This window comes from Natator depressus, chromosome 28 (assembly GCF_965152275.1).
Source record: "Natator depressus isolate rNatDep1 chromosome 28, rNatDep2.hap1, whole genome shotgun sequence".
In the NCBI taxonomy this organism is placed as follows: domain Eukaryota; kingdom Metazoa; phylum Chordata; order Testudines; family Cheloniidae; genus Natator; species Natator depressus.
Window position 1 is genome coordinate 13,471,853 of NC_134261.1, and position 13,088 is coordinate 13,484,940.

The 13,088-nt window shown below is 54.9% G+C and overlaps 1 protein-coding gene across 1 annotated transcript in view; it reads right to left on the minus strand.

Annotated features, from left to right (window-relative positions):
• Positions 1-8,059: 8,059 nt before the first annotated feature.
• LOC141978802 (uncharacterized) overlaps positions 8,060-13,088 on the minus strand; it is a 33,978-nt gene continuing 28,949 nt past the window's right edge. Inside the window, exon 9 of the mRNA XM_074941116.1 lies at positions 8,060-9,003. Coding sequence (XP_074797217.1) covers positions 8,063-9,003 — 941 coding nt within the window. The 3' untranslated portion in view covers positions 8,060-8,062. The remainder of the gene's footprint in view (positions 9,004-13,088) is intronic.

Genomic DNA, 13,088 nt, shown 5'->3' on the forward strand with positions numbered 1-13,088 from the left:
AGGGCTGGGGGGCCCAGGGCCCGGCTGGCAGGGGGCTGTGGGTCAGGAGTGAGGGGCACCGGCAGCGCTGGGAGGGGGCAGGGCCGGGCTAGTAGGGGGCTGCGGGTCGGGAGTGAGGGGCACGGGCAGGGCTGGGGGGCAGGGCTGGGCTAGTAGGGGGCTGCGGGTCGGGAGTGGGGGGCACGGGCAGGGCTGGGGGGCCCAGGGCCCGGCTGGCAGGGGGCTGTGGGTCAGGAGCGAGGGGCACTGGCAGAGCTGGGGGGGCAGGGCTGGGCTAGCAGGGGGCTGTGGGTCGGGAGTGAGGGGCACGGGCAGGGCTGGGGGGCAGGGCCGGGCTAGTAGGGGGCTGTGGGTTGGGAGTGGGGGGCACCGGCAGAGCTCGGGGGCCCAGGGCCAGGCTAGTAGGGGGCTGTGGGTCAGGAGTGAGGGGCACCGGCAGAGCTGGGGGGGCAGGGCTGGGCTAGCAGGGGGCTGTGGGTCGGGAGTGAGGGGCACCGGCAGGGCTGGGGGGCAGGGCTGGGCTAGCAGGGGGCTGCGGGTTGGGAGCGAGGGGCACGGGCAGGGCTGGGGGGCCCAGGGCCCGGCTGGCAGGGGGCTGTGGGTCAGGAGTGAGGGGCACCGGCAGAGCTGGGAGGGGGCAGGGCTGGGCTAGCAGGGGGCTGCGGGTCGGGAGTGAGGGGCACGGGCAGGGCTGGGGGGGCAGGGCCGGGCTAGTAGGGGGCTGTGGGTCGGGAGTGGGGGGCACCGGCAGAGCTCGGGGGCCCAGGGCCAGGCTAGTAGGGGGCTGTGGGTCGGTAGCGAGGGGCACGGGCAGGGCTGGGGGGCCCAGGGCCCGGCTGGCAGGGGGCTGTGGATCAGGAGTGAGGGGCACCGGCAGAGCTGGGAGGGGGCAGGGCCCGGCTGGCAGGGGGCTGCGGGTCGGTAGCGAGGGGCACGGGCAGGGCTGGGGGGGCAGGGCTGGGCTAGTAGGGGGCTGTGGGTCGGGAGTGGGGGGCACCGGCAGAGATGGGGGGGCAGGGCCGGGCTCGTAGGGGGCTGTGGGTCGGGAGTGGGGGGCACCGGCAGAGCTGGGAGGGGGCAGGGCCGGGCTAGTAGGGGGCTGTGGGTCGGGAGTGGGGGGCACCGGCAGAGATGGGGGGGGCAGGGCTGGGCTAGTAGGGGGCTGTGGGTCGGGAGTGGGGGGACCGGCAGAGCTGGGGGGCAGGGCCGGGCTAGTAGGGGGCTGTGGGTCGGGAGTGGGGGGCACCGGCAGAGATGGGGGGGGCAGGGCTGGGCTAGCAGGGGGCTGCGGGTCGGGAGCGAGGGGCACGGGCAGGGCTGGGGGGCCCAGGGCCTGGCTGGCAGGGGGCTGTGGGTCGGGAGTGGGGGGCACCGGCAGAGATGGGGGGCCCAGGGCCAGGCTAGCGGGGGGCTGCGGGTCGGTAGCGAGGGGCACGGGCAGGGCTGGGGGGTCCAGGGCCCGGCTGGCAGGGGGCTGTGGGTCAGGAGTGAGGGGCACCGGCAGAGCTGGGGGGCAGGGCTGGGCTAGCAGGGGGCTGCGGGTCGGGAGTGAGGGGCACGGGCAGGGCTGGGGGGCAGGGCTGGGCTAGTAGGGGGCTGTGGGTCGGGAGTGGGGGGCACCGGCAGAGCTCGGGGGCCCAGGGCCAGGCTAGTAGGGGGCTGTGGGTCGGGAGTGGGGGGCACCGGCAGAGCTGGGAGGGGGCAGGGCTGGGCTAGCAGGGGGCTGTGGGTCGGGAGTGGGGGGCACCGGCAGAGCTCGGGGGCCCAGGGCCAGGCTAGCAGGGGGCTGTGGGTCGGGAGTGGGGGGCACCGGCAGAGCTGGGGGGGGGCAGGGCTGGGCTAGCAGGGGGCTGCGGGTCGGGAGCGAGGGGCACGGGCAGGGCTGGGGGGCCCAGGGCCCGGCTGGCAGGGGGCTGTGGGTCAGGAGTGAGGGGCACCGCAGAGATGGGGGGCCCAGGGCCCGGCTGGCAGGGGGCTGTGGGTCGGGAGTGGGGGGCACCGGCAGAGCTGTGGGGGGGCAGGGCTGGGCTAGCAGGGGGCTGTGGGTCGGGAGTGGGGGGCACCGGCAGAGCTCGGGGGCCCAGGGCCAGGCTAGCAGGGGGCTGTGGGTCGGGAGTGGGGGGCACCGGCAGAGCTGGGGGGGGGCAGGGCTGGGCTAGCAGGGGGCTGCGGGTCGGGAGCGAGGGGCACGGGCAGGGCTGGGGGGCCCAGGGCCCGGCTGGCAGGGGGCTGTGGGTCAGGAGTGAGGGGCACCGCAGAGATGGGGGGCCCAGGGCCCGGCTGGCAGGGGGCTGTGGGTCGGGAGTGGGGGGCACCGGCAGAGCTGTGGGGGGGGATTGAGGCGTCTGCCTTGGGGGCGCATCACACTGAAATTGACCCCCAAGAAAGGGAGAGGAAGTGGGAGTCTCACCCGTTCCGTCGTGATTCCTTCCTACTCCGCCCCGAATGGTGGGGGCCGCCTGAGAATCGGGCCCCCGCACGGCAGAACGAAGGACAAAGAACGAACGAAAAGCCACAAGATCTATTTGCCAGCACCATGCAAGACCTGTCCCCCCAGATTCACCCTCTCCCAATTCTCCGGGGGGGTCTTCCACCCCACCCCACAGACCGGCCCCCCCACCTGGGAAACGGGGTCAGAAGTACAAGCAGGACTCTCTATTGAACAGAAGCAGAAGTGGGGGCCGGAGGTGAGTTTGGGGGGGAAGGTTCAGGGGCTGGGGGTGTTTGGGGGGAGGGGAAGATTTGGAGGGGAGTTTGGGGGAGATCATGGTGGGTTGGGGGAGATTTGGGGGGTCAGAGATGAGTGTTGGGGGAAGGTTGGGGGCTGGGGAGAGTTTTGGGGGAAGGTTCAGGGGTCAGATCAGGGGAGAGTTTGGGGGGAAGGTTCGGGGGCTGGAGGAGCTTGGGGGGAGGGGAAGATTTGGAGGGGAGTTTGGGGGAGATCATGGTGGGTTGGGGGAGATTTGGGGGGTCAGAGATGAGTGTTGGGGGAAGGTTGGGGGCTGGGGAGAGTTTTGGGGGAAGGTTCAGGGGTCAGATCAGGGGAGAGTTTGGGGGGAAGGTTCGGGGGCTGGAGGAGCTTGGGGGGAGGGGAAGATTTGGAGGGGAGTTTGGGGGAGATCATGGTGGGTTGGCGGAGATTTGGGGGGTCAGAGATGAGTGTTGGGGGAAGGTTGGGGGCTGGGGAGAGTTTGGGGGGAAGGTTCGGGGGCTGGAGGAGCTTGGGGGGAGGGGAAGATTTGGAGGGGAGTTTGGGGGAGATCATGGTGGGTTGGCGGAGATTTGGGGGGTCAGAGATGAGTGTTGGGGGAAGGTTGGGGGCTGGGGAGAGTTTGGGGGGAAGGTTCGGGGGCTGGAGGAGCTTGGGGGGAGGGGAAGATTTGGAGGGGAGTTTGGGGGAGATCATGGTGGGTTGGCGGAGATTTGGGGGGTCAGAGATGAGTTTTGGGGGAAGGTGTGGGGAGTCAGATCAAAGGGTGAGCTTGGGGGTAAGGTTGGGGGCAGGGGGAGGTTGGGGGGAAGGTTGGGTGGCAGGGGGGAGTTTGGGGGAGGGAAAGATTCGGGGGGGAGTGTGGGTGGTGGGAACGGTTCCCAGAGATCAACATGCATCTAGGAGGAAGCTGTACGGGTCCAAGCCCCTCCCCGCCTTCGCTGCTCACATAGGCTAGTGCCTCCAGGTGTCGGCAGAGGAGAATTCGCCTGCCGGAGACACCCCCAGACCGGAGCCACGTATCCCACCCAGCGCTCCCCGCACAGGCCTGCCACCCCAAGGAGCATCTGGCTAGAGAATACCCCGCTCCCACTGATGCTGTAACGGAGACACGGGATTGGGGTGACCCACCGAGCGGGCTCCGGGCCAAGGAGCGGCCAGGGCGGGCGCTGGGGTGGAGCCCGTGCGGGGCTCACGGTGGAAGCCCCCCGTCGCCACGAGAAACAGGCTGGACCCGCACCGGGGAAGCGGCCTGTGCTAACTTGGGGGTGAAATCATTGTCATGAGGGTGAAGAACCCACAAACCCAGCGTCACAACCATTGAGGGTGGGTCGTCCTCGTTTTGCACCAGCCCTCGCGAGAACTCACTTTGTCGACGCCGTGGAAGAACTGGGTTGTTTCTTTCCTTAGGGGCTGGTGCCGTCATGGGCCCATTTCGTTTTACTCATTTCTATTCAAATTGTCCAGAAATGCTAATTCCTTGGGCGAGGCCCAGGAGCCGAGGCTGAGCCAGTAGACAGACCAGGGCTGAACTATTTCCCTGGCCCTGGCACCTTTTTACAGCTGGAAAACATTGACTAGCCACTCGCTTCGCGTCCCGACAGAGCGGGCAAAGCCCCCGGCTCTTTCGCTTTTCACTGGTTCCCTTCACTTTTCCACGTCTGGCGGCGTCTCTGGCTGGGCAGTTCACGGGAGACGCCCGCCAATGTTCGCTTTGTTCACGCAGCTCCAGGCGTCTCTACAGGACCTCACTTGGAAATATTTCGCCAGAGGAAATTCAGAGGGAACCACCCCCTGCCTCAAATTGCTCCCGGTTAACGAGCTGAGCGGGCAGGAACCTCGATAGCCAAAAACCGTCTGTGAATGGCGAGCCGAATGTGCCCCCTCATTAAACATTTGACTCTGTTACGGTACATGGAGACTATTTCCCTCGGAGCATCTCTCTGCAGAGTGGGATTCAAACTCCGGCTTCCAGCAGGAAACGTGACACAGACACCGCACCTCGTGGACCTGGCTACCCCGAGACGGGGGCCGTGCTGCAGCTGACAAATCTGGAGCTCGGCGCACCACCTGAGTGGCCGCGGTAATGGGGAGCTGCCTGAGGGTGAGTCCCAGTTCTGCGCCTGGGGAATGGTGGATCAACTGTTGAGTGAGGAAACTAGAGGCGGGGGGCAGTCCATTGGGGCTCCTCTCACCCACCCGCACGCTGGAAATTGCTCCTGGAGTTTTCCAGTCCCAGATCCATCTCAGCGGTCCTGCTGCCAAGCCAGTTGTCCCCCATTCTGTATTTGTGCATTTGGTTTTTCTTCCCTAAGTGTGGGCACCGGACATTTGTCCTTGTTGAATTTTATTGGGTGGCCTATAGCCTCGTCCTCCAATTTATCAAGATCCCTCTGAATTTTAGCTCTGTCCTCCAAAGTGTTGGCAACCCCCCTGTTAGCTTTTGACAGTTTGGAAATAATGAGAAGGCCGTGGAGCCCGTGGGGTATGGAGTTAAAATCCCTGTGAGATTTCAGCAACAGGCAGAGTGCATGAGAGACAGGCTATGTGGTGTATTGCTAAAGAATCCCAAGAACAACCTGGAGCTCCCTGCTTCAGACAGAAGAAGGCTTCTTGTGCACTTTTTCATATCCCCTTCAATTGCGTTTGGGACTTGACTGGCTTAAAGGAGTCCTGGCTGATGTGTGTTTCCATTGTTTTCTTTCTAAGAGTTTTACCCAGGAGTCACCCTAGCAAGATGGTTAATAACTAGTGGGCAGCCAGGGCCTCCACTCCTTATGTTAATGAAAGGGCAAAACACTTCATTAATGCAGAATTAAGGTTGCATGGTGGGATACTATCCCCTTGCAGAACCTCAACTTCAGCAAAACTCCAACATCTGCAAACCAGGAAATGCACTGTTAAGGTTGCCCACACAACCTTAACTCTGCCTCTTAGAGCCATGTCCCAATATGGCCTGTTAACACACGTACATTTACTCTGCCAGCACCAAAGTGACTGAAAAGGACAAATTCTTCACCTGCCTTTACCACCCTTCAAACCAGAGCCCACCATCTGAGCTGGGCCTGACCAGGCACAAGCCCAGGGCAAGCCAGATAGCGTCACAGGTTGATCCTGGCTATGACAGCAATTGCAGAGTGAGGCACCCCCACATACACACACCTACTCAGAGAGATGCCCCCACCTCTCTGCCTTCGCTTCACCCTGCCACACTGCCCCCCTTTTCCTCTTCCCAAAAGCCTGCCTGGGGGGGGGGGGGCTCATTTTCCCTTGCGGTGCCCCCCCCTCAGCTGTTCTCATCTGAGAACCAAAGGGTTGATTCAGAGGGAGATGATTAGGCCCTAAGTTGGACCAGCTGATCTCCCCCCAGGATTTTCTACGGTTCTGGTCCATGTTGCTGATCGAAAGATGAGCTGACCTCCCTTTTACACATTTTATTAAAACGAGCAAACAAATAAAAGCAAGAACACACAACACTAATGCCAAAGTACCATCAACGTGACTAAACTAACTATGGGTTGAACACAGAGCTATCAAGCTAAGGCCAGATCAGTAAGTCAATGTGTTAACAACGATATTGCTTTGGAATCAAGTCATCAGTGTAGTCAAATCATCAGATTAATACAACAGATAATGAACTGTTATACTTTGCAAGTTGCAGTGGGGGAGGTTTAGGTTGGATATTAGGAAAAACTTTGTCACGAGGAGGGTGGTGAAGCACTGGAATGCGTTACCTAGGGAGGTGGTGGAATCTCCTTCCTTAGAAGTTTTTAAGGTCAGGCTTGACCAAGCCCTGGCTGGGATGATTTAATTGGGGATTGGTCCTGCTTTGAGCAGGGGGTTGGACTAGATACCTCCTGAGGTCCCTTCCAACCGGGATATTCTATGATTCTATGATAAATCCCCAAATAGTAACCCAGCGACACGACCGTCCATTGAGAATCCACACTGAAGCAGCGAATATGTCAATTCTGAAACCAAATGACTGTTCTGGTTTAAGATACAACCTTAAAACCAATTAAAATCTACCCCCTTAGATGTTACCACTGTGTGGCTAATCCTTCTGCTTCCCTCTCCAACTTCCATACAGATGTTACTGAGGCATTAATCAACAGACTTTTAACACATTCAGTGATTTCAGGGGGCAGATTTTTAAGGCTATTTAGATTTGGGGAACTATTCTACCTTGCACCTTCCCTATGTGGATTTTACTTCTGATCTAGACATGCACTGAATGTAATAAAAAGGGCAGGACATCCCCAGTTAAAAAATGAAAGACAAAAAACAGATGCACATTGGAAAACAGAATCCCAACTCTCGATATAAAATGATGGAGTCTGCATTAGCTGTTACCACTCAAAAGAGAGATCTTGGAGACACTGTGGATAGTTCTCTGCAAACAACCACTCAATGGGCAGCGGCCGTCAAAAAAGCGAACAGAATGTTGGGAATCATTAAGAAAGGGATAGAAAATAAGACAGAAAATATCAGATTGCCTCTATATAAATCCATGGTACGCCCGCATCTTGAATACTGTGTGCCGATGTGGTCGCCCCATCTCAAAAAAAGATATATTAGAATTGGAAAAGGTTCAGAAAAGGGCAACAAAACTGATTAGGGGTCTGGAACGGCTTCCGTATGAGGAGAGATTAACAAGACGGGGGCTTTTCAGCTTGGAAAAGAGACGACTAAGGGGGGGATATGATAGAGGTCTATAAAACCATGATGGGTGTGGAGAAAGTAAATAAGGAAATTTTATTTACTCCTTCTCATAACACAAGAAGCAGGGGTTAGCCAGGTTTAAAACAAACACAGGGAAGTATTTCTTCACACAATGCACAGTCAACCTGTGGAACTCCTTGCCAGAGGATGTTGTGAAGGCCAAGAGTATAACAGGGTTCAAAAAAGAACTAGATAAGTTTAGGGGGAATAGGTCCCTCAGTGGCTATTAGCCAGGATGGGCAGGGATGGTGTCCCTAGCCTCTGTTTGCCGGAAGCTGGGAATGGGCGACAGGGGTGGATCACTTGGTGATTCCCTGTTCGGTTCATTCCCTCTGGGGCACCTGATAAGGAGTTGATAGACAGGACCATCGGATTCACCCCGGAGAAGAGCAGGCTGCAAAAGGCATGAGTGCGCACCTGGCGGACCGGAGAAACAACACTGATGCAAATGGTAGAAATAGCCTCAAAATTTACTATGAGGGCATTAGCAAACGTATTAAAGAAAATAAAATCTTTTGTCAACCCTAGACAAGGTTTTATGGTGTTTATCTCCCTTGTGGATTCTCAGAGATAAATAAGGGCTAAGCTCTGATGGAACGTTTTCCCAGACTCAAAGCATCTGTAGGGTCTCTATCCCTTGTGGGTCCTCTGATGACTCGTAAGGGTTGAGCTCTGAGTGAAGCTTTTCCCGCACTCACAGCATTCATAAGGTCTCTCTCCCGTGTGAATTCTCTGATGTTTCATAAGGGACGAGCTGTCAATGAAGTTTTTCCCGCACTCACTGCATTCATAGGGTCTCTCTCCCGTGTGAATTCTCTGATGCTTCATAAGGGATGAGCTGTCAATGAAGTTTTTCCCGCACTCACAGCATTCATAGGGCCTCTCTCCTGTGTGGATCCTCTGATGTCTAATAAAGGCTGAACGGTAACTGAAGGTTTTCCCGCACTCACAGCACTCATAGGGCCTCTCCCCTGTGTGGATTCTCTGATGCGTAATAAGGTCTGAGCGGTAACTGAAGCTTTTCCCGCACTCACAGCATTCGTACGGTCTCTCCCCTGTGTGGATCCTCTGATGTCTAATGAGGTGTGAGCTGTGGCTAAAGCTTTTCCCACACTCACAGCATTCATAGGGTCTCTCACCCGTGTGGGTTCTCTGGTGTTTAATAAGGTTTGAGCTCAAAGCAAAGGTTTTCCCGCACTCACCACATTCGTAGGGCTTCTCTCCTGTGTGGATCCTCTGATGACGAATAAGGTGTGACTGTCTACTGAAGTTTTTCCCACACTCAGGGCAAATGTTGTTTCTTTCTCGCATGGGGATTCTCTCCTGGGCTCTGGTTTCCTTGAGGTGCTTGTGAGTTCCCTGACAATCAATAGTTTTACCCACTTCCTCCCCTTGCTGGTTTTCCTGCTGCTTCTCTGGCCTGTGCTGACTCTGACAGGCTTTTCCCTGATCCCGACTCATGGACAAATTCCCTTGAGATCTTTGTAACAATGCCCCAGGCGGTTCCATTTCCTCGATATCTTCCTGCTCAGGATTCTGCTCTTTGTTCCCACACGCCATCCCACCACCTGCTGGGATAGGAAGAGCAAAGCTTCAGGTGTAGGAACAGAAAAGGGAAGAGCAAAATCTAAATAATAACGAGAGAGCGAGAGAGAGAGATGCATGCGCACACACACACACACACAATCAGGAACTGAATTTCCCCAAGTTCTTCCCAATAAGGGAGAGGGGGGGGATCAATTCTGCCTCCATCTCCCATCCTAGCATCAGGATGGGTAAGAAGCCATGAGTAATATCTGCCGTGAGGTTATGGCATCCCCCGGGGACAATCCTGAAACTGGCGTGCTCACAAAGTCTTCCTAGGGAACCTCAGCGGCTTCCTTCAGGCACTGACAGTGTTTTGAGTTAGTCGAATGATTCCTTACCTGTGCGGCTGCCTTTCATGACCTCTCCTTCCTCTGAGCCCTGGAGGTCTGGGACCCATGGCTCTTCCCCCCCCACTTTCCAACTGGTTCCCAAGCTGCCTACGCTCCGCCTGACCTGCTGGTAAGCACAGTCAACCCTCAGACTATTGTATCCGGGGCCCAGTCTAGGAGCAGGAGAATTGAAGAATTTCACTCCAGGAGAGGGAAAGGCAGGAGGCCTGACACCTGAGGGGTGGGGATGGGGATCAATTCAGAGAGTACAGGAAGGGAACTGAGGTGCAGCTAGCTCTGTCACCCATTATGACACCCACTGCTCTCTGCACTCCCCAGCTCCCAGGACCCCAGCAGCACCTCCTTGTGTTTTCTCTTCTCCTCCTATGGCCTGCAGCCCTACACTCTACCAGTTCCCCCACATTTCCTGGGTCTCAACTACTCTCCCAATGGGCCTGTGGCACTCTCTACCCCATGTTCCCCAACTTTTATAAGGTTATGATATATTTTGTACAAAGTATGCCTTCTGAGGTATCACCTGAAAACTCATAATCTGCTGAACATCATTGTCCCATTAAGATGTATGTAACAACACTAAGTGATGAGATTTTACTGTATGCTTGTTACTGAAACATGTTGTAATTCCGGGTAACACCCGCAGGCAGTTTCTCAGAGACAGACACACGGGCACACCAGCAAGGTGTTAAACAGCCATCATCTGCTTAACAGCTAGCAGGAAAGAAGGTGTAAATAAGAAATTTACTTTTCATCTCAGAGATGTTTCAAACCTCACGTACACGAGAGGCTGCTTGTCTGCACCCCAGCAATGGGTAATCTTCAAAGAGGGGAGTGGGATGTAAGAATGAGAGACAGTGACCTTCAAACCACCTCTCTCCACCTCCCATCTCTTGGCTCATGACAACAATGAACACCTACAGACACTGAACTAATGGGGAGGTGTCCCAGACTGGGAGGAAGCCCAGCCTGGGAAACTAACTGCAGCTTTTGCTAAGACAAACCTTTTGCTTTTTAAGTCCTATTAGTTTGTTAAAATTTAGGAATTATAGAAACATAGAAGATTAGGGTTGGAAGAGACCTTGGGAGGTCATCTAGTCCAGCCCACTGCTGAAAGCAGAGAATCATAAAATGTAGGGCTAGAAAGGACCACAAGAGGTTATCTAATCCATCCCCCTGCCTAGAATCAGGACCAAGTATACCTAGACCATCCCTGACAGGTGTTTGTCCAACCCATTCTTAAAAACCTCCAATGATGGGCACTTCACAGCATCCCTTGGTAAACTATCCCAGTAGTTATGTCTCCTTACAGTTGAATAGTTTTTCCTAATGTCCAACCTAAACCTCCCATGCCACAGTGGGAGGAACGAGCTACAGTTTCTGCAAATCAGAATGGGAGGAAGGAAAAGAAAATTAAATAAAAGACTAAAAGAAGGTAAGTGGATGAAAACACCTTGAGTCTAGACACCTTTAACGTTAGAAATGTATTGCAAGTCAAGAAAAGTGATGATCCAGTAGGTGTCATTATGACCTATGGGTTTTATAGAAGTTAGTTATAACAAGATCTAGATAATAGCGTGTACTTTGGAGCTGTCCTCGGGAGCTATCCTTGGAGAGAAGTTAGTTCCTGACACCTTTACTCCCCAGCAGGGAGGCGTTTGGCCAGCGCTGACCCATCGTTGATTACTCAATACCGTCTCAGAATTGAGGCAATATGATATTTTCTGTCTTATTATCTATCCCCATCATTAGGAAACGGATAGATAATAAGACAGAAAATATCATGTTGCCTCTTTATCAATCCATGGTGCGCCCACACCTTGAATACTGCCTGGAGATGTGGTCGCCCCATCTCAAAAAAGATCTGTTGGACTTGGAAAAGGTTCTGAAAAGGGCTACCTTGCATCCGATGAAGTGAGCTGTAGCTCATGAAAGCTTATGCTCAAATAAATTGGTTAGTCTCTAAGGTGCCACAAGTTCTCCTGTCCTTTTTGCGAATACAGACTAACACGGCTGCTACTCTGAAACCTGTCAAAATGATGAGGGGTCTGGAATGGCTTCCGTATGGGGTGAGATTAATAAGACTGGGACTTTTCAGCTTGGAAAAGAGACGACTAAGGGGGGGGGGGATATGATTAAGGTAAAAAAAGTCATGACCGGTGTGGAGAAAGTAAATAAGAATCATAGAGTCATAGAATATCAGGGTTGGAAGGGACCTCAGGAGGTCATCTAGTCCAACCCCCTGCTCAAAGCAGGACCAATCCCCAATCAAATCATCCCAGCCAGGGCTTTGTCAAGTCTGACCTTAAAAACTTCCAAGGAAGGAGATTCTACCACCTCCCTGGGTAACGCGTTCCAGTGTTTCACCACCCTCCTAGTGAAAAAGTTTTTCCTAATATCCAACCTAAACCTCCCCCACTGCAACTTGAGACCATTACTCCTCGTTCTGTCATCCACTACCACTGAGAATAGTCTAAGGAAGTGTTATTTCCTCCTTCTCATAACACAAGAGCCAGGGGTCACCCAATAAAAACTTGTCTGAGGTCCCCCCTCCATCTTCTTTTCCTAAGACGAAACATGCCCAGTTCTTTCGTCCTCTGAAATTGGAGCTTTGATAACGAGGTGGCTCTGCGGGTATTTACTCCTGAACAGAGATGAGCAAGGCGAGGCTGCATTTGTCCAGGTCAGAGGAAAGGTTGTTTCAGTAATTGAGATGAGAGCCTGGACAAGAGCTTGAGCTGGGTGGACAGAAAGGAGAGGCTGTATCTCGGGGAAGTTATGCAGCAAGCTGTAGGCATGGCCCGAGAACCTAGAGTGGGGTCCGTGTCAAAGATGATGCCCAGCTTCCTGCCTGTCACGCAATCCTGTATGGTGGTGCTCATTGGCTTGGCTTGGGGGAAATATTAGGAGCTCTGTTTTAGCCATTGTCGCTGTTAAGCTTGAGCTGATGGCTAGACATCCATAAGTAGATGTCAGAGAGACAGGCTGAGATTTTAGTTTGGACAGAAGGAGACGGGTCTGTAGTAGAGAGGTAGATCTGTGAGTCGCCAGCATAGAGACAGTAGCTGAATTTGTGTTTGTAGATGAGATTCCCAGAGATAAGGTACAGAGAAAGAGGAGAAGGGACCAAAGACAGAGTCCTTTGGATTCCCCATAGGAAGTTGGAGGGGGAAAGGAGATCCCTCCAAAAGACATGCAAAAGGAAAGACTAGAGAGGTAGGAGGATGTGACCCAGGGATCTCTTGATGCCAACAGGCAGAGAGAGTGTCTAGGGTTTTGCAGGGATCCTGTGGGCCAGCTATACACAGATTAGTTCACCAAAGGACGGAATGCAAGGTCTCTCCAGAGACAAGTAGCCCGCTGGTCGTTATCATCCTTCCAAAATGTGTGGAAGGATAATACTGGAGAAGTTAAGTGTATCAAGACTGGAAGTTACGTTCTTAAAGCCCTGAAGTGAAACGAGGTCACCAGGAGGTGGCATGCCTCAAACAGGGTCCTTTCCAACAGGAGGTAACCGACCGTATCGCTCTCTTTCTGGTCATTTGTGTCTTGGGCACTGTGTTTGACGATGGGTCGCTGTATACCGAGCCTCCTGCTAATGAAGAGATTGTGAAACAGAGGAAATTTACAGAGGAAAATAAACAGCAGGATCCAGTTTATGAGTAAAGACAATGGATTGCCAGGGTATAGTTTTGGGTCCACTGTGCATCTTCCAAAGCGTGACT